This window comes from Porites lutea, chromosome 1 (genome assembly GCF_958299795.1).
Source record: "Porites lutea chromosome 1, jaPorLute2.1, whole genome shotgun sequence".
In the NCBI taxonomy this organism is placed as follows: Eukaryota; Metazoa; Cnidaria; class Anthozoa; order Scleractinia; family Poritidae; genus Porites; species Porites lutea.
In genome coordinates, this window is record NC_133201.1 from 57724804 (window position 1) to 57746149 (window position 21346).

The window sequence follows — 21346 nt, forward strand, 5'->3', positions numbered from 1 at the left end:
CAAAGAAATCTACAGAAAAGTGTGCTGCACGTGCAAAGTTGTTGTTGTTGTTTTTTGCCGTCTAGCATTACACGATTTTAGTTTTTGTTTGCGTAAGTATATTAACGAGAGCTTCGCGTTTAGCCCTGGCTAATATATTATATAGTCTATAATAGTGCAGAAGGTCAAACTTCAAGCTTTTCATGATCTTTTAATCGAAAAAACAAACAAACAGCAAAAAACTTCAACACAGTGTTCGCGTTTTTCTTTTATTGATTTTCTTCCCTTTAAAAAGTCGTTAACTTAATAAATATTTGATATTTATCGACCGGGAGAACCCACGGTCTAGCTTGAAGGCTGCTACCTGATTTCAGACCAAATTCGGGTAATATGAATACGAAAATAACAGGCATGCGACTTAGGAAAAGTTGGGAGGTATAGCATTCCTATGAAAACTTGAGAGTCGCACGCGCGATGGACCACCCACGCGAAAAAAATCGTAAGAGCTACCTTCATAGTATTTTAGCAAAGTACCATTTGTTTTCGCCATGTTAACAAAGTGAATTTATAGAGTAATTTTTCATAATGCTATCTCTATTATTGCCTGGCGCTCACAGCATCGGAGTCTACATTTACAAAAATTCGTTCAACGAATGTTGGAATAATATACCAGTGCAACCAGGATCTTTTTATGGAAGCGCTGTAGAGAGGAAATTTGAGCGTGTGACCGAAGATCTCGAGCTTAGAAGGACATCCTGGCATGTTGCGCGCCACCGAACTCCCGGTTTCCTTTCATTATCAGCTCTCATTACCCCCGCAGAATACATTGCTGCCTGGTTTATACAAAGCGGCCACACATTATTGCTTATTGTGGGCATGGGTGTAGCAAATGGCCGTCATAGCTTCCTTAAAGCGATCTTATCTCAAGATCATTTTCGTTTTTGTCAGTTCTCTCCTCTTTGTTTGAGACTGTTGTTATGGAAACAGGTTTTCGCACTCTGAGAGGGGTGACGGGCAAACTGTGATCACGCGATAGTTCTATGAATGATTGACAGATCTTATCGTAATCGTCAAAGTCAACTTGATGAGGACGCAAAGTGGAGTCCAGTTCACTCCTCTCCATTAGCTCGTCAGCAAGCTCCGGTTTGTGGGGAAACAAGGTTCTGCGGAACATAAACAAAGGACAATTCTTAGTCTTAGCAATTTCTTTCGACTACAGACCTAGCCTGCGAAAACATCCGTTTCTCCTCGCTCTTCGCCGCTGGGGACGTTTCGCAAAGAGGAACGTCTGCGACTCAGCGACAGAAATTCCATACTGATGACGCAAATCAAGGTTTACATAATGAATCCGGTAGTCATGGGGTTCCTAACATAAATTTGTCCAATTTTGCGTGTCTTCTGGTCGATTTTGGCGAAGTGTTGTGTTCACCTGCCAACGAGCTCCACCAAAACTCAAATGCTTCCTCTAGAGAAGACTATATTCCAGAAATATTGACTGTTTTGTTAGAGATTCTTCGCGTTTACATTTGACCTTTGTGGCCTTTTGTCTTTTGTCTGTCATTCGTAAACAATAGCTAAAACAATGTAACTACTCCGTCGACCAATCAGCGCTTCTGACCGGATTCCGGACAGATTTTACGTCATCAGTATGGAATTTCTGTCGCTGAGTCGCAGACGTTCCTCCTCGCGAAACGTCCACAGCGGCGAAGAGCGAGGAGAAACGGATGTTTTCGCAGGCTATTACAGACCAGAGCCAACACTAAACACCTTGGAGATGAGGAATTTTTCGATGCACAATTGTTTCATGCAGAACTAAACTGACTGCCCTATAATCTTCCGTAAAACTTTGGCAGATAAAACTTTATAGATCCCCTCACATTTTACTGGAAAGAGCGCCCTATAATTAGGAACCTTAGCAAGTCTAAAGGTGGTACGTTAAAAGGAAGTGAATATATTGCTCCACAAAGTCGCGAAATTTTACAGACGTTTGTATTGTACGGGGCACGAACTTACCCCCACCATAAAAGTTCTATAAAATTCGGCGACTACTTCACGGAGCTATATTTTCGTTAGTTTTCACAAATCACTTTACTAATTCTAAGGCGTTCTTTTTAGCCATGCGTACGCTAACTGGTCGCCGTTAAAAGTTGAAAAAACCATGGAAAGGTCTATTCAGACAAGAGAGGGTCTATGAACATCCTATACATAACAAAAAACAACAGTCTCGGAAATGTGATCACAAGCCAATATTTAAAATATGATGGTCATGTTTGCCGTTGTCTACACACTATGCTGACAAAGAAGATGCTGTTTGCGAAGTCGAAGCGTCTATACCAACTGGACCCTTGGACAAATATTGCTAAGCTATTAAATGTCTTTATCGAGCAAGCAAAGAGGTCTACACAAAATAAGAGTGGTTTCACTGCATTGGTTGACCGTGTAGTCGCCAATGCAACTCCATGGTAATATGATTACTGACTGGAGGATTAAACTGTGCTGTACTTTATTATTCAACTTCACTCGACAGAGTACAAATAACGCCCAAAACGAGCACAAATATCTCACGTCACGATATAGAGGCCAGGTCGATCAGTACATTTTCGCTGAAACTTAAAACGTACCTTTCATGACCATAAATCCTTATAACTATTGTTTGTAAGTAGGACTTTCTAGAATTGTGTATATTTAATATTTACTTAAATTTTGTTTAATTTTTTTATCTTCAATTTTTGGTTGACGGCCACGCGTATATTACCTGTGGATATCAAGTGAACCCTATATCAACCCTCATTCATCAAAAGCTCATGATTATTTTGTTCATTTTGGCAAAACTAAGCCTGCGTTTCGATACAAGTTTATTCAGTCCAGTTGTAAATAGCTTCACGGGCTTGGTTTAAAGAACGAAGAATATTCACTCAAATCTTACTCAAGCGCAAACTTTTTGTGCAACTCCACTGCTTGAGATCGTATCGATACGACCGGTTACCAACCAGGTTCCTCTAGTTGAGTTACTAACCGAGGTTAAAATACGTCTAGCAAAACTGGTATGTGAACGCTTCCAATAAATTAATTCTTTGGTGCAAACACATCTCTCTCGACATCCACGAGCTCTTCCCCCAACATTGAGCTGCCTTACCGTAAAGAATTTCGAATGGTTTTCCTCCGCTCCGAGTAAATCGCTTTAACCACTTGCTCCACAACAATAAACGGAGCATTGATGAGTGGGGTTACTCTTGGAACAAAACACAGTAACGAGGCATCAACCTGGATAAATGAAATATGCGCATTAAAAACACCAAATCCGAAAACATAAAATCTGCAGGAGCAGTTAAAAAGAAGCCGTTGGACAGTTAACAAGACAATTAAGTGGGAGTAATTATTCGCCACTTTCAATGACACACAGGTGAATAATCGTTTTAGTGTACCACGTACCTTATTTATCTAATGTTCAGAAATTTTAAAATCTCGCACGTTGCGCAGAACATATTACCGCTTACAAAATCACAAGGCTACTCAGGTGATGAAATAAAGTCAAAGAAAGGTGAAAGAAAGGAACAAAAGAAAGGAAAGAAAGGAAAGACTTCAAGTGTTTGACCATCGACAGCAACAAAATTCCGATGTTTTTAGATCCGATACTCTGTAGTCAACAAAAAAAAAAGATGTTTTTCAAAACTTCACACTTGTTCTATTCGGCTGCCTGAAGATAAACAAATAAAAATAAAATACACAGATACCGTTTAAGTGGAATGTTGGTTTTTGAGAAGGGGGGCAGCAAAGGAGAGAACCAGCAACAAACTCAAGCCACATACACTCTTTTCTATATATTAGAATGTTGTTTTTCCGGCCCAGGCTAAAAATTATTATTTTATTCTTCTTCTAGGCTGAAAATATTCTTGAATTATTCTTAATTATAAATTATGGCTTATGGCATTATTTTCGGCTTTAGAATGTATTGGGGTTTCAATTACCAGTGTTCTTGCAGTTAAGTGAAAGGAATAACTTAATACAGTTAAATTTAAAATGTACAATTGTACCGTATTTACATATCTTTAAACACAAAATTGAGTCCTTTTTCACTCGACTGACTCTTAGCCTCGGATGTATTCTTCAAATAGTCTTAAAATTTCGCAAATTTCAGCCTCGACATTCTTATCGAAAAAAAGAGTATATGGCGTCGACGCCGGGATTTGAGATTTAATTTGATTAAAGAGTTCCCTTTAAGAGCTAACACAACACACAAATTCTTAACCCACTAGATTCGTGTATATTGCAAGCTGGATTTTACTTTATATGTAGACCTCGCCACATTGCCATACAGTACCTTGGGTTCTGGCACAAATACTTGTCTTGGTAATGAGTATTTCTTCTTCACTTCACAAAGATACTGCGTCATAATCGCCAGTCTGGTGCATTCACTGTTCCCTGGAGGAGATTGGATGTTCTAGACAAGAAGAAAAGGAAAACGTAATAAGTTTGCATGGAGCGGAATAGAAAATGACGTGCTCAATTTAACAAACATAGCCTTATTGTATTTGGTAAAGGCGACGAACAACTTCCTCGATTAATTGATGAATTTCATATATTTGAACCACAAGTAAATGCAAAGAAAATGATCGCAGTTAAAAACGGAACTTAACAGTAGCAGAGAGAAAGCCTCAAAAAAAAAAAAAAAAATGATCAGCTTCCAGTTGGCTTGCTAGCTCAATGGTTAGAGCCCTGCACCGGTAACGCAGTGGTCTGTGTTCGAACCCCAATAAGACTCATTTTGGGGGGGATTTTTTTTTTTTTGGCAACAGCATAAGTTGCAAGAACTGTTTTTGTTCGTTGTTGTTGTTGTTTGTTTGTTTTAAACAATTTGTTCTTTGCATTTACCTTCCGAAGAATTTGGTCGGCAAACAGTCTGACGGCGGAAGCACATACAGGTAGCATGTTGGAGAAAGCTGGTTAAACACTGCAAACAAATTTCACATTGAAATATATGAAATAAATCATATCTTGAACCGCTGGATAAAAATTTCAACGGGAACATGATCCTCGCAGTTGAATGAACAACATAAGCAGTTGAAAAAGAACCTGAATATTGGCTTGATTAGCTCATATCAATGGATAGAGCGTTGCATCCGGTCATCGCAAAGGCCAGGGTTCGACTCCCGGTCAAGCCCGAATTTTTCCGGTTCTTTTTCTGCCGCCTAGGTAGTTCATTCAACCGTTAGGATCATGTTCTTTTTCATAGAATTTTAGATTCATATGACCTTATCAGATAAAAAAAATGTGCAGAAAACCGGACTACTGTCATAAATTTTTCCGAGTTTGCTAATGTTAAGAGAAAGATTTAAAATCGCGTTTATGACAAAAACGCCACAATCAGTCTGCGCAACAGTAAAGTTTACAATTTTTTTAATTTTGGGCTGAGCGCGCATAAACCGACCAAAGCTATTTCTACGGGTGCAACTGGCATAAAATAATTACTTACTTTTGCGTAGACACAATTAACAGTGAACGATAAGCAAAGGGAAAACTTGGTCATTGTATATTTAACGTTTGCCGTTTGCCGTTAATTTAATGTAATTCTACAAACAATCGATCATCTTTGTAATGACTGAGAATTTCACACGACTTCTAGGAATGCCAATGAACAAAAAAATCATGATTATTGTTCACTTAAAATTAAGGCAAAAACAAAATTTAAAAAAAAAAAAATTGTCTGCGTGCATACTTTTTATTTTCACTATGCAACCGAAATAGAAACGACACGTCTGCACGCAGGTTAAACAAAAAAAGGGCCACACAATAGCCACTGAAAATATTCACACAGTTCTGACACTAATATTGAAATTATTCATGACATACATCAGCAACTTCCTTCTGAAACACCAGGGCCATTGGTGTCCTTCCAAAAACAAATGGACCTGCCCTCTGAGGAATGGCCTCTAACCACTGAAGAAGAAGAGGAATTGACACATTGAACGGGAGATTACCAACCATGCATACACCTGGAGTATCTATAATAAAAAAAATGAATTAATTTTAGACAGTACAATAAGTCAAAAAAAAAAAGGGTTTGGTTCTTTGGGGCATTACTATTAATTTTCATTCCTTCCCGCCTTGATAAGATAGTTATTAGCGAACTTAAGCAAAGGCGTTCTTGAGCGACACACGTCAACCGGAAGTGAGGTCTTTTACATTTTAAAATTTATCGACGCTACCAAATTTGTATTTCTTAATCCCTTTCTCATTATAGTCCACTTCCGGTTGGCGTGCGTCACTCAAAAACGTCTTTGCTTAAGTTTACTATTACAGATAAGGACTGTTGTTAAGGTATAATTAGGATATTAATTGATAAGCTTAAGCATGAACATAAACTTGTACAGATCTACAAACATATTGAATACTTAAGCTGATGCTCCATCTATAGTTGCCAAGTTGACCAGAAAGGCTCACACTCCATTGCCATTTATTGGAACAGGGTGGACAGTGGTCTCGTAATCTGGCAATCCTTTGTTTGAGTCCGGCTCTGACCACCAGGTTTGCAGCTGACTGTGGTGGAGTCAGGTGAGAGAGTGTGGGAGTGTGTGATAGAATGCTATGGAATAGTTTATTTCCAACAAGAAAGAATAGTGCATTCTTTTAATCCATAAAATGAATTGATATGATTGTTTTATCGGACAAATCATCAATACTTTCGTTTCGGTCAACCTTTCATTGTTTCATTGTTTCATTGTTAGCAGACTCACATTGTCAGCCTCACCTGCAATTTCCTAAAAGCTGTCTTCAGCTTTTGTGAAATAGTACATTGAATAGTTACATTGTATTATTTTACTTTCAAAAAATATGAAATGCACCTCTAACTTTAGTTTTGCATTCTAGTCTTCCCTTTTAACTATAACATTCTGGAATGGAACATGTAAAAAGAAACTTAAAAACCGTAAAGTAACAGTACCATTGGACTCCCATCTCACAACATCTGCTCTTGGGAAAGCATCTGGTATGTGAAATTTCATAATGTCTGCATGGTGTACGGTAAGTCTTCCTTTACTGGCACTTTGAAGCATCTAGTTTCAAAAAAGTGATAGATTTAACTCGTTTACACCAGAAGTGGTAGAACTCAAAATTAGACACGAACTGCACATACACTGTAATTTTATGTTTGAGAAAGATGTTTGCTAAGTAAGTGACACAGGTGGCTCAGAAGAAAAACTCTGTGTGTATTTCCAGTAGGAGTCAAACCTAATGATCTTAGGTTACCAGTGTGTGTGATGCTCCACCACTAAACTACAGGAGACTCATGGGAGCTAAGGCCACTAAACTGGGTCATGTTCTGTGTTCAACTGTAATGAGCCAGAATAGTTTGGCAGCCATTGAATTGTTTCTGTTTAACACAAAGAGTGGTAACATTGTTTACACAATATAGCAGCAACAAAAGTTGAGAAATCATTACAGTGTTGCACAAGGTGTTTTTAAGCAGCAGTCTATCCAAAACACCAATCTTTTCTCATTAGAAGACCTCTAGATAGAACATCTTGTAAGCCCAATATGGTGAGTGACTACACTTCACTCAATGACATATTTATAACAGACCCTTCCATGGTTTTTTCAATTTTGACGTGGACAAGTTAGGGAAAATCCATCGACACCACTGGAAAGAATGCCTAAAAATTAGTAGAATTGCCAAGTTTGAAAATGGTTTGTCAAAAACTAATGAAGATATAGCTCCTCAAAGTCTCAAAAATTACAGACATTTGTATGGAGGGGGCACAAACTTGCTTCCCACCATACAAACAACAGTAAATTTTAGCAGAGCTAGGGACTGTACATGTACATTTGTATATCTTCACTCACTTAAGATGTATCACTTTCAAATTTGGCAGTTTAACTATTTTCAAGGTGCTCTTTCCAGTGGTGTCGACAGATTTTCCCTAAGTAGTCCATGTCAAAAGTTGAAAAATTGTGGAAGGGTTTTTTTTTTCCATTTGCCTAACCTCTCATAAGCACCTACTTGACATATTGCCTGATCTCTGTGTTCAATGTATGTACTATGCCACTTAGAGTATCCCAGGAATTTTCGGTGAAAACATGGAACTACACATATCATATTAACTAAAAAAATGTCTATGGTAGGCAACCACTAAATCTCGGCATTTTGAGTGGTTGATGACAAGAGGTTGGACAGCATCCCTAACAGTTGTTTATGTTTAACCTTTGGGGTGATCCAGTACAATATAATGATTAACACTATCCATATCCATATACTGTATATGTTACAGGTCAAAATTAAATTCAGGTTAATTTTTTTCTACGTTTACCCTTGGTTGTTTCTTTAGTTCCTTCGTCTCCTACATGTAGCTCAAATTATTTATGAATTAGGGCTAGGAGACAAAGGAAATTGAGAATCAACCTTGCTTAAAAATTTGTTTAACCTAAATTTAATTTTGACCTGTAACATATATGCCCACTCTCCTGGCTAGTCCAGGAGTCTCCCAGACTCTGCACAGTCTCCCAGTCTCCTGTACAGGTCACCAGATTTTGGGGATAAAATTGACCAGTGAGCTCTCTGTGCTCTAGTTTGTAACTTAGCCCATTTTTCCCAAAGTTCAAAACTATTTGCCACTCGTAGTAGAATTTCTGCAGTATTTTGGAAAGTATTTCTGCTTCATTTATACTTGTAAAGATTATTAATTTCATCATTGCAGTCTTGGAAATGAATTTTAGTTAACCTAAACTTCATAAGTAATACTTAATAAAATTTTCTAAGCCACACCCATCTTATAAATAAGACTGGGCCAATTTGTGTAAAATTGGGGGGGGAGGGGGTTAATACTACAGGGCAGTCAGAGGCAATCTTCAGATTTTAAATTATTTTAGATCTGAAGAGGCTGGAATCGCTGACTATCAGATACTTGATGAGATTTTAAATCATACAATGCTGATGGAAAATAAAAGAAACAAACAAACAAAAAAAATTGTAAGCATCATACTTTTGAAGAAGTAAGAGATTCTTCTACCTGTCTAATACTTTGTATGATTATTATACATGTACCTCTAATGAGGGCATAAATCTGCCATCAATTTCGACAGCAGAGACATGCTTGGCTCCAGCATGCAACAGAGACCTTGTGAGTGACCCAGGGCCAGCTCCTACTTCACAGACATGACAGTCAAATACATCTGCAACTCGGGCAATCTTATCTACAAGCAAAGGGAATGTTCTCTTTCAACAAAAAAATCATTTCTACATGACAATTTCATCACTTCACATACATGTACATGTACACTTGGCATGATAACATCATACCCTTATTATAAATTCAAACTGTTTCACTGCTTCTGGTTTGCTGAAATGCCTCTGACTAATTATTCATAAAGAGGAAGTGTTAACAAAATTTCATAGACATTTGCGATATCCAGTAGAATTCTGCACATAGCATGGGCTAGTGCTAAGCACTAGGGACAAGGCTGTATTAGCTTACAGTAGCTGTTTTGGTAGAGCTGAAAAATTGGTAGAAGACTTCACATGTTTTGCAAAGAAGAAATGCTGGTAGCCGAACTACTGTCTAAAATGTAGCAGCATAGGAGACATCACTGTTTACAAAGATTGTTTTTGTTATTAATTTTAATTTGAAACGAGTGAAACAAAATAATCTCTTGTTTCAAGACCCAATGTGTTTCTGGTTGGCACATTAATATCGATAAGTGATGTCAGTACAAGACTTTGTATCACAACAACCATAAACCAGTATCACTATACAATGCACTACATTGTACATGTATGCACTATGCACTATTGTCTTCCTTGTTTGTGTGTGATGTAATAAATTCTAGAAATAAATGAAAAAAAATAAATAAATAAAGAGTATCTGCCAAACCTAATTTCCTAAATTTGCCAAGGAACAGGCAAGTAAAGAAGGGACTTTGATCAAGTTAGGCGTGTTTCAGCCTACACAACGGCTAACTTGAAATAATTATGGTATTAACAAAAGTATCTAGGATGTTGATACAATTCCTGAGCGTGTTTTTTTTTTCTTTTTTTTTTCAAATTACAAGTAAATTTCCAAACCGATAAATAACTTAACAGCTACCTCATTGCCCTATCGATAGAAAATATTGTATCTATAGGTATCTTTGTCCCCAAATTTTAAACCAGCATCAATCCAATTTTGGCGGCCAGAACTCTCAAGTTGAATACCCTCGAAACAAAAAGTCGTATCGAATCTACTTTATATTTGTAGCGAAGCGCCCATGAACTTTTGCATCAAAACGTCTTGTACAAAAAACGTGTTTTATAGAAACAAATCTGTATCCAAGTAACCTGACCAACCCTTTCAAGACCTTCTTACCAGTAATGTTCAGGTCGAGAATAAAATTCTGACTGAGTTGTTTCTTGGCCGATAGTCCATAAATCCGTAGGATATCTGCGATCTTCGGCATGGGCGGAAGGCGAAGAGGAATGGGATTAGCAGACATTGTTTAAGCCTAAACGAAAATCGCAGAAAATATACTTCAACCGCGAATAACCATATCAATCTCATCTGTCCGCCATCTTGCTTTACTCGCTTTACCTATTTTAATGGGAAAGACCGCTGACAGAAGATTCGATTCCAGACTCTCTCGATGTCCTTGGCGTTATCTTGGTCAGAAATTCATTTGAGAAACGTTACCTTTAATTTGACTCTAATTTAAGATGGTGTAAATTACACTAACGCTGCCGTCATTTTCCTGTAACATGCTGCAAGTTCAATCTTTGATCATGACAGTTTCAAATTTTCCTAGGAGCAAAAATATATACATGAGTATCTCAGCAACTGAGAACTGAACTGAACTGAACTGAGCTGAGCAAGCAAGGTGCCAATCACCCATCAGCTATCGTGACATCCGGTTGCATACTGTGGCCGCGCCGTTACAGCCTGAGCCTGTTCCAGGCGTTCAGCTAGTAGAGCGCGGGCGAAAAATTCACGAGGAAAAATTAAAAAAACGAGGGGAGACTTAACTCGATCCCCACTGACCGCCGCGCTCTACTATGTGAACGCCTGGAACAGGCTACCTGGCCACAGGGCACCCATGCTCGTATTAAAATGGAAATTAAATAAGAGAGAAAATCTTTCCTGTTTTGTTTTATTTTTGAATCTGCTGTGGTGCGAACTGAAATAGAAGTTGTTTTACGATGCAAAAACTATGTTCAAGTCGACGCTTTAACCGTTGTTGATTACACATTTATGTGGTTTGGCTCTCATTTCACTGTTGGTGTCACGCGCCGTTTGTTATTATCGTCTCGCGTTTCATTGTTGGTTATTAATATTTAAGAGAGTAAGAGAAAAGAGTTAATAACCAACGATGAAGCGCGAGACGATAATAACAACCGGCGCGTTACCACATAAAGCATTGTGAAATCAGCAACGGTTAAAGCGTCGACTTGGACATAGTCTTCGCATCGTAAAACAACTTCCATTTCACTTCGCACCACAGCAGATTGAAGGATAAAACTAAAAAGGTAAAATTTCATCTCTTATTTAATTTCCATTTAGCAGTTTACAAATAAGAGCGTGGGTTCCCTATGGCCTGGCAGAGACATTGCTGTGTACGTCAAAATTACATGTACCCTGCATCATCATCATCATGACTTTATTAAAGTGTCAATATAGTATTTAGCCGAGGGTAAAAAAACCCTCTACTAAATTGGAGACAGTTGTAGATTTTAAAGGCTAATCGGACAGCTATGATTCGGCTTTTGTTCGCTACTTTTGCTAAAGGTTTTATGTATTCTTATCTTTTTCTGTGTTATCATTGTATGTCAGTGAGCGCTGCGTTAATTAGATCACTTAACTTCTGTTTAGTTCCAATCTGCAAGGCTTTCTAATAGTTTAAGGTTTAGGTACTAGATAATTGTGTTATTGATGTACTTGTCTTGCCTCGCCACGACTAGCTTTCCAGCTATTTGCGGGGCAAACCATTCAATATCTGTATTTTTGTACAAAGTTGTTGTTGTTGTTGCTGCTGCTATTCAGCCAGAACGCTGAACAATAATTCTACTCTCTATCGCTAAGCTCAGCCGAATATAAAATATTTCCGGTTAGAAGTATGAACAGACAAAACAACACAATGACAAGTGCTGCGAAATTCACAAGGAGTCTAATGATCCCAATGGGAACTGAACTAAACAATGTAATCAACAATTAAAAGAATTACCGTTGATCTGGAACAGTAGCCTGGAGTAGCTCGGGAACCAACAGGAGAGAAGAAAAACACAATTTAAATGAGGTTTGCCGATTTTTGATTAAATCCCTTCACATAAATAGGGTACAGAAACAATAGTTTCTTCCCCATTCAAATCCTTTTAAGGATTCTTTATAAAGTTTAATAAATTTCGAAGGTTAGGCAACAATGCCGCGCCGATGCTTACGCGACCCGTGGTTCATTGGGGAGACATGGGAGGGTGGAGGGCGTGTGAGTAGATTAGGTGAGTGGATTGAGTGACTCCAATGAATATTTGAAAAGCAAAAACCCACTAAAAAATTCTTTAAACTTCCGGACTGTTACAACCAGTTCCATCTTTTCACACTCGGTGAAAATGGAAGGGAGCGTGTTGTGGTTCAATTTGTTTCTTCGGCAAAATTATAATTCCCTTTCCCTTTCTATTTCTATACTTGGCAAAGGTTGCCTACCGGGGTACGGTAATGTATGATAATCGGAGTTGAAACAAACAACAGAAGGAGCCAAGAACATGGAAATTGATCCACAAAATAAACAATCTACACAAAAATGCAAAACAGCTCGTGATCTTGTGGAGTTTGCTGTGTCTTTAATCAGTTTAATGTTTCAATAAACGGCTGAATAAAAGACATATCTTTGATCATGCATCTTATTACAACGTTGTTATTAACATTTTCTTCACCATCCATAGAACTAGCATCATCGATCCATCGTTAAACACAAACTCCATCCGAGAAGAAGCTTTTAAATGACACTGAAAAATAACCGGAACCTTTATGGTCCGTTTAGCATATCACTGGTTCATCTCTGCTTTTGACAAAATGCAGATAACCTTGTGTCCGTATACAATATCAAGTGTAGTAGAATCATCCAAATTTCGTCGGCCATTCACAAACGCAGCTTGGTCTTAGGGTCATTCAACGACTTCTGTGTTTCCACTTGTGTCCATGCTTCATTTAGTTCTCGGTCCGTTTCGGCAATTTCTTTTCTTCTCGGTATTCTTTAGTTTCTCAGTGACCTTTCGCTCGTGTCCTCCAGGATTCGGTCGGTTTGTGTTTAATTTTGCCTCTCGTTTTGTTCTTCCCTTTCGAGAATTGCTGATGGACGTCGCCGCTTTGTCGAAATTGTAAACATCATATTCGTCAAAATATTCCATGTTCCTCCTTCAGTGCGGTACAAAACTGTTCCAAAGAGAACGAAATAAGTTTCCTTGCGCGGAGAATATAAGCAAGATGGCTGGCTGGTTTGTTGATAAGTTTTCGATTTGAATTATGACGTAATTTGCTTTATTAGCAAAACACCATACAATTGGCTGTTTAGCGACGGACCATTAGCAAAGTACAAAAAAAAATTGAGCACGTCAATTAACCTTAAAAAATATTCATGCTACGGCCTAAAAAAATATCACACTAGGAATTTTATAACGAAAAAAAAAATCCTGCGGCTCAAAAAGTCCCCACTCCCCCATAACTTTTCTAATGGTCCGTCCCTTAGTTTTCCGAGTGATAATCTCGTTTCGCTTCGGTGGTAACTAAAATCAGTACCGAAGGGAGAAGAGATAGGAGCTAGGGACGTTTTGCTAAGCCCAGAAGACAAAAAAAGGTTTGACGATGAATTTTGATAGATTGAAACACCTAGCCTGAATTTCATCCGATTACTTCGAGTCGTTATTGCCCGTTGTTGAGAGGAGAAAACGACTCGAATCAATCGGATGAATTTCAGGCTATGAAGCATCCTCTTGGTATACGATTTGGGCTACTAACATGAAAGTGAGGCTGAAAGTTGAAACCAAGTAAATTCAAATGAACACACTGCGCAAGAAAACCAACTTACTTATATATCTCCACAGACTGCTCCAAGATACATTTAACAAAATTACCGCCGTTTTGATAGGGAGCGATATGATAAATACTGTTCTCTCCTGAGATGTGTCAAAGTATCTTTGTTCAACGGGTGATGCAATCTTCAAAGGTCTTTTAGGGATTATGCCGAGAGTTTTTCGTGTTTAGCGATCCATTTCAGGCAAAAGGAACTTATTACTTTCAAATTCATCTATTTGTTAACGCAAAATTCCAGGGCTAAGCTTATACCGTAAAATTCCGAAAATAAGCCCCTCCCTGTATAAGCCCCAAATATAAGCCGCCCCAAACTCGTAACGCATAAGACCCTCCGTTACATCGCCCCTCCGAAAATAGGCCCCCTGGGGGCTTGTACTTGGAAGTTGCCCTCAAATACAAATTAAAACAAAACAAAAACGGTAAATTTCCAACTATAAGGTTAGTCCAATCGATTTTGAAACTCAAATTTCCCTCCGTAAATAAGCCCCTCCAAAAATAAACCCCTCAAAAAGGGTCTTTGAAAAAATAAGCCACAGGGCATATTTTCCGAATTTTACGGTATTCTGTGTTTTCACTCACGTGGCCAGCATCTATGCAAATTTATTGGAACAAAAGAAAGCGTTTACACAAGAAAAGAGTTCAACTCCCACAGGACTGGTTTGGGACACAAACATGGCCGCCGTTTCATTGTTTTGGGACACAAATATGGCCGCCATGACGTCATGTGAAAACACACAATATAGCCATTTTCAATCAGCCTCAAATTCATGTTAAAGGCAAAACGAGCTTTTGGTAGGAGATTAAGGGAAGATAATAGCAACCTTTCAAGCCAAATTTTTCACCATTTCACCGAAACTATGTGACATGGTTTCTAATATTACATTTTTATTGTAAAGCATTACATATACATTCTTTGTCAGAAATAAGAAACTGCCTAAAAAGATCAGGGACCTCCCTACACTATCTGTGTTCAAGCAGCATCCTCTACAACTTGACCTAAATTCCTTGCTTGCTGACGCTCAGTGCTCAAATTGCACTCTGTGTAGTGCGTAATAAACACACTACTACTTTCACGAAGTTCATACACACTTGTTCATACATTTTAATTTAGCAATTATACATGTGTAAATCTTATGCATTTTAAAGTTCGGTATCTAGTCAATAATGATAGTAATAATAAAATAGTTTTATCAATTCGGCTTTAATTGCTGCAATAGTTGTTCGAGGGGGGTACTTTCTTATAAGAGGCTAATGGGGATGTGCCGCTTGATGGGGTCGCATTTTCACGACTAGATTGACTATAGTGGGGTCGCATTTTCAATAGAGTAACTAGAATGGGGTCGTACATTTTTGGATGTTTTGGGGTAAGACAGTTCTTCACATCTACGGTTAGCAAAAGTAGCAGAATGTTTGTACTGCAGCTGAAAAGAAAGTGTTCTTCATTCAGTTTAAAAAAATGGGTCAATTCATAAAAATAGAAAGTGCCTAAGTTGAGATCGTGAAAATTACTTATTTGCTTAAAAGTGACTAAGATGGGGTCTATAATTGGTCAGAGAACAGACTATAATGGAGTAGGGGCTCAAAGAGGCCAGTGGCACATACCCAGCAAAAATTTAGCCAAGTACCTCCCCGGGAAAAGTTGCTTATAATTAATTCATAGTGCCCCCATTTGGTAATTTCTCTACTGCTGTGTTAGTTTGACACTTAAATATAGGTATTGTTTGATTGACTGACTCCCACGAGTCAATTGACAGATTCATCGTCCGGGACCCATGCACAGTTTGCTGGCCTAATTGAAGCTAACCCTGCGTTTTTCTGCAAGGGCAATTGGCTCTACACTAAAATTTATCCCATTACCAAATGGTACGTTCATCAGGTGGAAGTGTGTGATTGTAATAACAACTAGATACAAACAACAGTGTCCATTCAGAGACTGAGGGACGTTACTGAAAAAGCAGGGTGTAAAGATTGAATTGCACTTCTCGATGTTTTACTAAGTCTGTCTAATTTTTCAATTGATTATGATTTTCTGACAATTAAGGAAAGACGGTGTTATTTTTTTTAGTCTTATAAAACCGATGAAGAGAGTAAAAGCAAGGCTGCTTCTTATTTCCTTTTTTGTACTGGAATGATGGATCCTCTGAGTACGCAGATAGTCAGGGGCCTAGGTATACGTGATCGGGAGGCTGGCAGTCCCCCCCACCCCTCCATCAAATTTTGGACAGCTAGAGCAAGAGAAATTTGGGTAAAGCCATTTTTAAAATAATTATCCATGTTTTTTTCGATGAGATAGATATTTTCTACTTTAAACTGAAATCGGCGAGAGACAGTGGTTGCTTCTTTGGTTTCTTTAAAAAATATCTGTCACAGTGAAACACTTGATAAAGAAAGCCGTTCTCCCGCGTTTCAAAGTTTTCACAAAGTCGACGGCGAGATTCTGGAAGCCGAGCAGAAAAAATGTACATGTTCTTAACCGTGATATTCTTTCTTTCTAATTTCTCTTAACGTCAAAACTAGCCACCAAAAAGAAAAACAACGTGCTACTGCCATTAACTGCAATTTATACCCCGTGTAAAACGGAAAAGTCAGAGGCTACAATTTAAGAATAATACAAGAATATTTTCAGCCTAAAATCGGCAGAAAAGTAATAATATTCAGCCTAGGCTGGAGTTTTCTAATGAGTGATACTCCTGCTAAATCGTGTTCTGTAGAAGATCATTCAGTGCCATGCGTTGCGCAGATTGAAAACGTAACTTACCTCCGCAGTACCATCGGGCAACAACCTGTCAGTAACATTCTACTAAATAACATTAGACTCTGTAGTCAACAATGACGTGGATCGTATCACTCATATCTTTCGCTGTCGAAATAGCAGAGATAGCTATTTCTTGTGATTTGCTTTATTAGCTCAGATGATAGATTCGTATATAAGAATATTTTCCCTTGATATGTAGGTCTATATTAGTGCACCGTATGACCCTCTCTTCTCTTCGAATGTTTCGTAAAAATTTGGGCAACTTGTGAGAATTTTTGAGCAAATGGTTCACCGCCTTCCCCCCGCTTCCGGCCAAAAACTGCTTGTACACCTATGTAGATAACGAAGCTTGAAAATCTTCCATTGCCAATTTCAGACCAAAATTATAAACTCGCAAGGACAACGTTTTTGAAGACTTGCGAATGATGAACTTTTTAATTTACAACAACTCGAAATATTCGAACAACACCTCCGAAACTTTAAGAAAGTTTATGTTGTGGCATTGCTCTCGTATTTCCTCGTATACAAGCAACAAAAACTTGAAATTTGTTATGAAACGTTCGTCAGCCGGCTCCTACCATTTTTGCATCCAGATCACTGACGAGGAAGATGATAAAAGATTCGTATTACACGCCAAACATGCATTAAGGGACGTTGCATGAGTTATCATCTGGTCTCTTGATACTGCCGTATTTCATGTCATCTGAGTTTCAAACGTACTGGGAAGACATTCAGTTGTAAAAATTGTGGTTCCGTGCAGGCCAGTTAAAGTTAAGATGAGGCATATTCCTGAATCCAATCGTATGGCACATTAAACACAGCTTCTGGATGGCTCGCTGGAGTCTTCCTTAAACATCAAGTCACCGCCCCTGACCTTAGGAGTTTAAGACTTAGGGTTAGGGTTAGGCGAAGAATTCTGGCTGTACCCAGTAAGCATGCTCTCTGCAATGATTTCAAACGACATGTGACACTAATCTCCTGCTAACCACCATCGGATGTCAAATAGACAAGCAACATCAATAATCAGGCGCTTGCGTTCTACCTTATCCAATACCACAATGTCAGGCTTGTTGTGTTCAATCTTATTGTCAGTCTACTGTATTTTGAAGTCCTACAGCAGTTGATTGTTAGTACACGGTGTCCCGAAAGTTCGTTCCTCTAATTTCATGCACTATAACTTTTGACCAAAACTTTATATCGACATAACATTTCTAGAGGACGTTTATTTCTCTATCGAGTACATGTATTCAGAATTTCAGTACTGGCATGCCCTTTTTATTTTTTTATCACATTCTGTAGCCGTTGTGGCATGGAGTGGGATACACCGTGTAGACCCACAATCCATTTTGAGCTTTATTGTCACCCGGTGCGCAGGAGCCAGTTCAACCTCCAAACAATATTTGTTTAGTTTAGGCAGCTAAAAAAATATATTTTGGGCATTCACCCAGAAAAGATAATCATCCCCGCCCCCTTCCACAGCAAGGCTTTTGTACTTCTTTACAAATTGGAGACGAGCTGGGCGTTACTTGCAGGCAGACTAAGCAGAGGGTTTTTTGCCATCTCGGGGGCCTCTAATTTTGAACATTCGCTTTTCATGACCCTTTCTGGACTTGGATTGTTAACTATTTGAGAGCTTCCTCGTCGAGTCTCCTGTTTTGTATCTAGCCTTCTTTACAACTATTTTAGCCGCTTTATTCAAGACTTTTGGTCTTCCCCTTCATTTCTTTCCCTTAAAACCTTCATTTCTTCATGATCAGTTTACCATCCAACATTCGGATTTTTCAGTTTTTTTTAACAGTTTCTACAACAGATAAACCAGTAAATCGAAGCATACATGCTTATGCTTTCACGTAGCTAAACGTTTTTGCATTAAGGGGGTTTATCTTTCGTGATATACGCAAAAAACAAGGAAGGAGTTCGAGTAATTCGGGCTATAAAATACAAATAATATGTGGTGGGAAAACATACTCCCGCATGCGCACCTTTGACGTGGAAGTACACTAATAGGATGTTCGATTCAGCAGATGGAATAACAAGTATGAAAATAGTGAATTAGATTGAAAGACAACTTTTGTTTAAATGATTTGCTTACTACGTCCAATCATACTAAAATACATACTTATAAAGGAGAGGAACGACCTTTTGGGACACCCAGTAGATTCATACCTTGGTTGTGGCTCCATGATTGTAATATTTTTCCTCCCTGTCACAACCCAGCTTTCCACATAATTAGGTCTCAATGAATCACCTGCGCCACGTTGTCGTGCCTCCAACATCGATATTGCTTTTGAGCAAGTTTTTTTGCATTCCTATACAATATGGCTAATTGTCTAATCACATTCTGCACGTTGCAAACACAGTTTGCTTGTCGATTACTCTCTTGATACTTTTAGTTCTTAATGCCTGGTCTTGTGCTGCCATAATCATACCCTCCGTCTCCTTCTTTAGTCTGCTTTTTTTGAGGCACTCCCACGTCTTTTTATCTCTTACTTCTGCTGTGTTCCTTCATGCCCAAAACTGCCCATGAAGTTGTTTCTCTTGGAAGCACTCTTTTCTTGCTTGCTGTAACGATGCGGCTTCGCAACTTTTACCATAACAGGATTACTATTTGCAGTGTCCTCAATACTCAATAAAATCCTCTACCACCCTCTGATCTTTTAAAGTAAAGCCCGTCAAAATCAGCCTGCGGATGCAAAGTATGATGTAGAGTCTCGATAGAGTCATCAATTTGGGCGTTTTCCTACCCACAATCTATATCTCTTCTTTCGTCCAATCCACTTTTCCTGCCGCATATCGCACTACTGTCACGCTCTACAATTGATTGCTGTGACCATAGTTCCACCGTTCAGTTTAGACTATAATATTTTTCGTACACAACGGAAGTGTTCCTTCTCAATCCTTCATTTCATCTCGGTGTGTTTGATTTCATCTCCTTCAAGCACTCCTAGGTATTTATAAGCATCCACTTTACTATCATCATCATCATCATCATCATCATCATCATCATCCTCATCATCTTTACTATTATTATTATTATTATTATTATTATTATTGTTATTATTATTAATACGGTTACTCAGTACTGCTATAGCAACGTAAAGAATAATGTGCTTTCTCGCTAATGCTAGCCAGCAAATCAGTGCTGCAACAATAATATTCACAACTCAAGTTAAAGGGACTGTGACACGCTTCTGCGCATATGCGGCGTTTTGATTTCTGGTCTGGCGAACCTTTTTTCAAAGTTGGCTTTCGGTGAAGAAAACCTCTTCCATCGAACCTGAGAGGCCTGAGAAAGCTATGATATCAGTATTGAAGAGCAATCTGCGCAAAAAAAAATAGTTGGTTGGCTTGTGTGTTGTTTTATAGGTCATTGTTCAGTATCTTTTCAGTCCTTTGTATAACTTCATTCGGTGATTACACCCGTACCCAACAAATGATATCACAAACTGTGCAGATAAGTTCAAGTTTTATTTATTTGCTGATTACACCAGTATCTTGTACAGAAATAAAGGCCTTAAATCCTTAGAATTAGAAGTAAATGTTGAGTTAAACAAAGTCTGCGAATGGTTGACAGAGAACAAACTAACTCTAAATGCTAAGAAATCTAATCATGTAATATTTCGAAATTATAGAAAGTAGCTATCTTTTCAACCAACGATAAATATTTTTGACAACGATAAAATGTCATATTCAGCATTAGAATGTAAAGATTATGTGAAATATCTTAACATACTTATTGACAAGAATCTTAACTGGAAAGCTCATACTTTTCTATAGTTGCTTTTAAAACTAGCAAGACCATTGGCATGATAGCTAAACTTTGTACCCCGTTCTATTATTGTGAAGTTATATCATTCTCTTATTTTCCCCTACCTCGCCTATGGAATTAGCTCGTGGGGTCAAGCGCCACAGTCAACATGGTGGATAAGCTCTCCTTCAAAAGCGTGCTATACGCTTAATAGACTTTTCTCCAAAGTGTGAACACGCTATTCCTTTTTTTGTTAATCTTAATTCTGCCTGTTCATTTTCGTTATGTCGAATCTGTTTCTTTTTTAATGTATGATGTCCAAAACAAGCTAGCCCCGGCTCGCATTCAAAATGTGTTTACCCATGTATCAGATATCCATTCCTACAACCCCAAATCAGCAACTATACCAACAAATTTTATGTCATGTCTTCTCATCTTGAACAGCTAAGGGACCGTTCATTTTTTATGGGGTAGGGGGGGCTGGTGGGATTTGGAGGAGTGTAATTTGAAAATTGTATGACCCCCCCCCCAATTTCCGATTTTTTTCGCATGCCCCCCCCCCTCATCAGAGTAATTTTTTGGAAGCCCCCCCCCCCCCCCCCCCATGAATAAAAAAATACATAAGGTATTTTAAAAAAAAGTTACTGCATTAAAATTTCGTTTTGTTACATTTCACGTAATTTAGTGAAAGAAAGCTGAAAGCTAGAAAGCTGTTTTTAACAAATCCTCACTCAAGAGAATGAAAAGTCAATTTTTTATTACCAACCTTAAGCCAGAAGTAAGAAACAGGATGTATTGCTTCCTGCATCCTGAAGATTATAG

The 21346-nt window shown here is 38.3% G+C and overlaps 1 protein-coding gene across 1 annotated transcript; it reads right to left on the minus strand.

The window, feature by feature from the left end:
* Positions 1 to 229: 229 nt before the first annotated feature.
* On the minus strand, positions 230 to 10526 carry LOC140923082 (mitochondrial dimethyladenosine transferase 1-like). Its single transcript, XM_073373150.1, has 7 exons — positions 10314 to 10526; positions 9017 to 9165; positions 6920 to 7031; positions 5830 to 5981; positions 4301 to 4420; positions 3116 to 3243; positions 230 to 1142 (listed from the first exon to the last, which is right to left on the minus strand). The coding sequence occupies exons 1-7, from the start codon at positions 10438 to 10440 to the stop codon at positions 887 to 889; spliced, it is 1044 nt and encodes a 347-aa protein (XP_073229251.1). The 5' UTR covers positions 10441 to 10526; the 3' UTR covers positions 230 to 886.
* Between the last annotated feature and the right edge of the window lie 10820 nt (positions 10527 to 21346).

Bases quoted from the DNA above. Each gene is read 5' to 3' on its own strand.
- LOC140923082 (XM_073373150.1), bottom strand. From the start codon at position 10,440: ATGTCTGCTAATCCCATTCCTCTTCGCCTTCCGCCCATGCCGAAGATC. The intron at 5,982-6,919 runs GTACTGTTACTT...TTTTTATTATAG, and splicing joins TGTGAGATGGGAGTCCAATG to ATACTCCAGGTGTATGCATG. The intron at 1,143-3,115 runs GTAAGGCAGCTC...TATGTTCCGCAG, and splicing joins ACCATTCGAAATTCTTTACG to AACCTTGTTTCCCCACAAAC.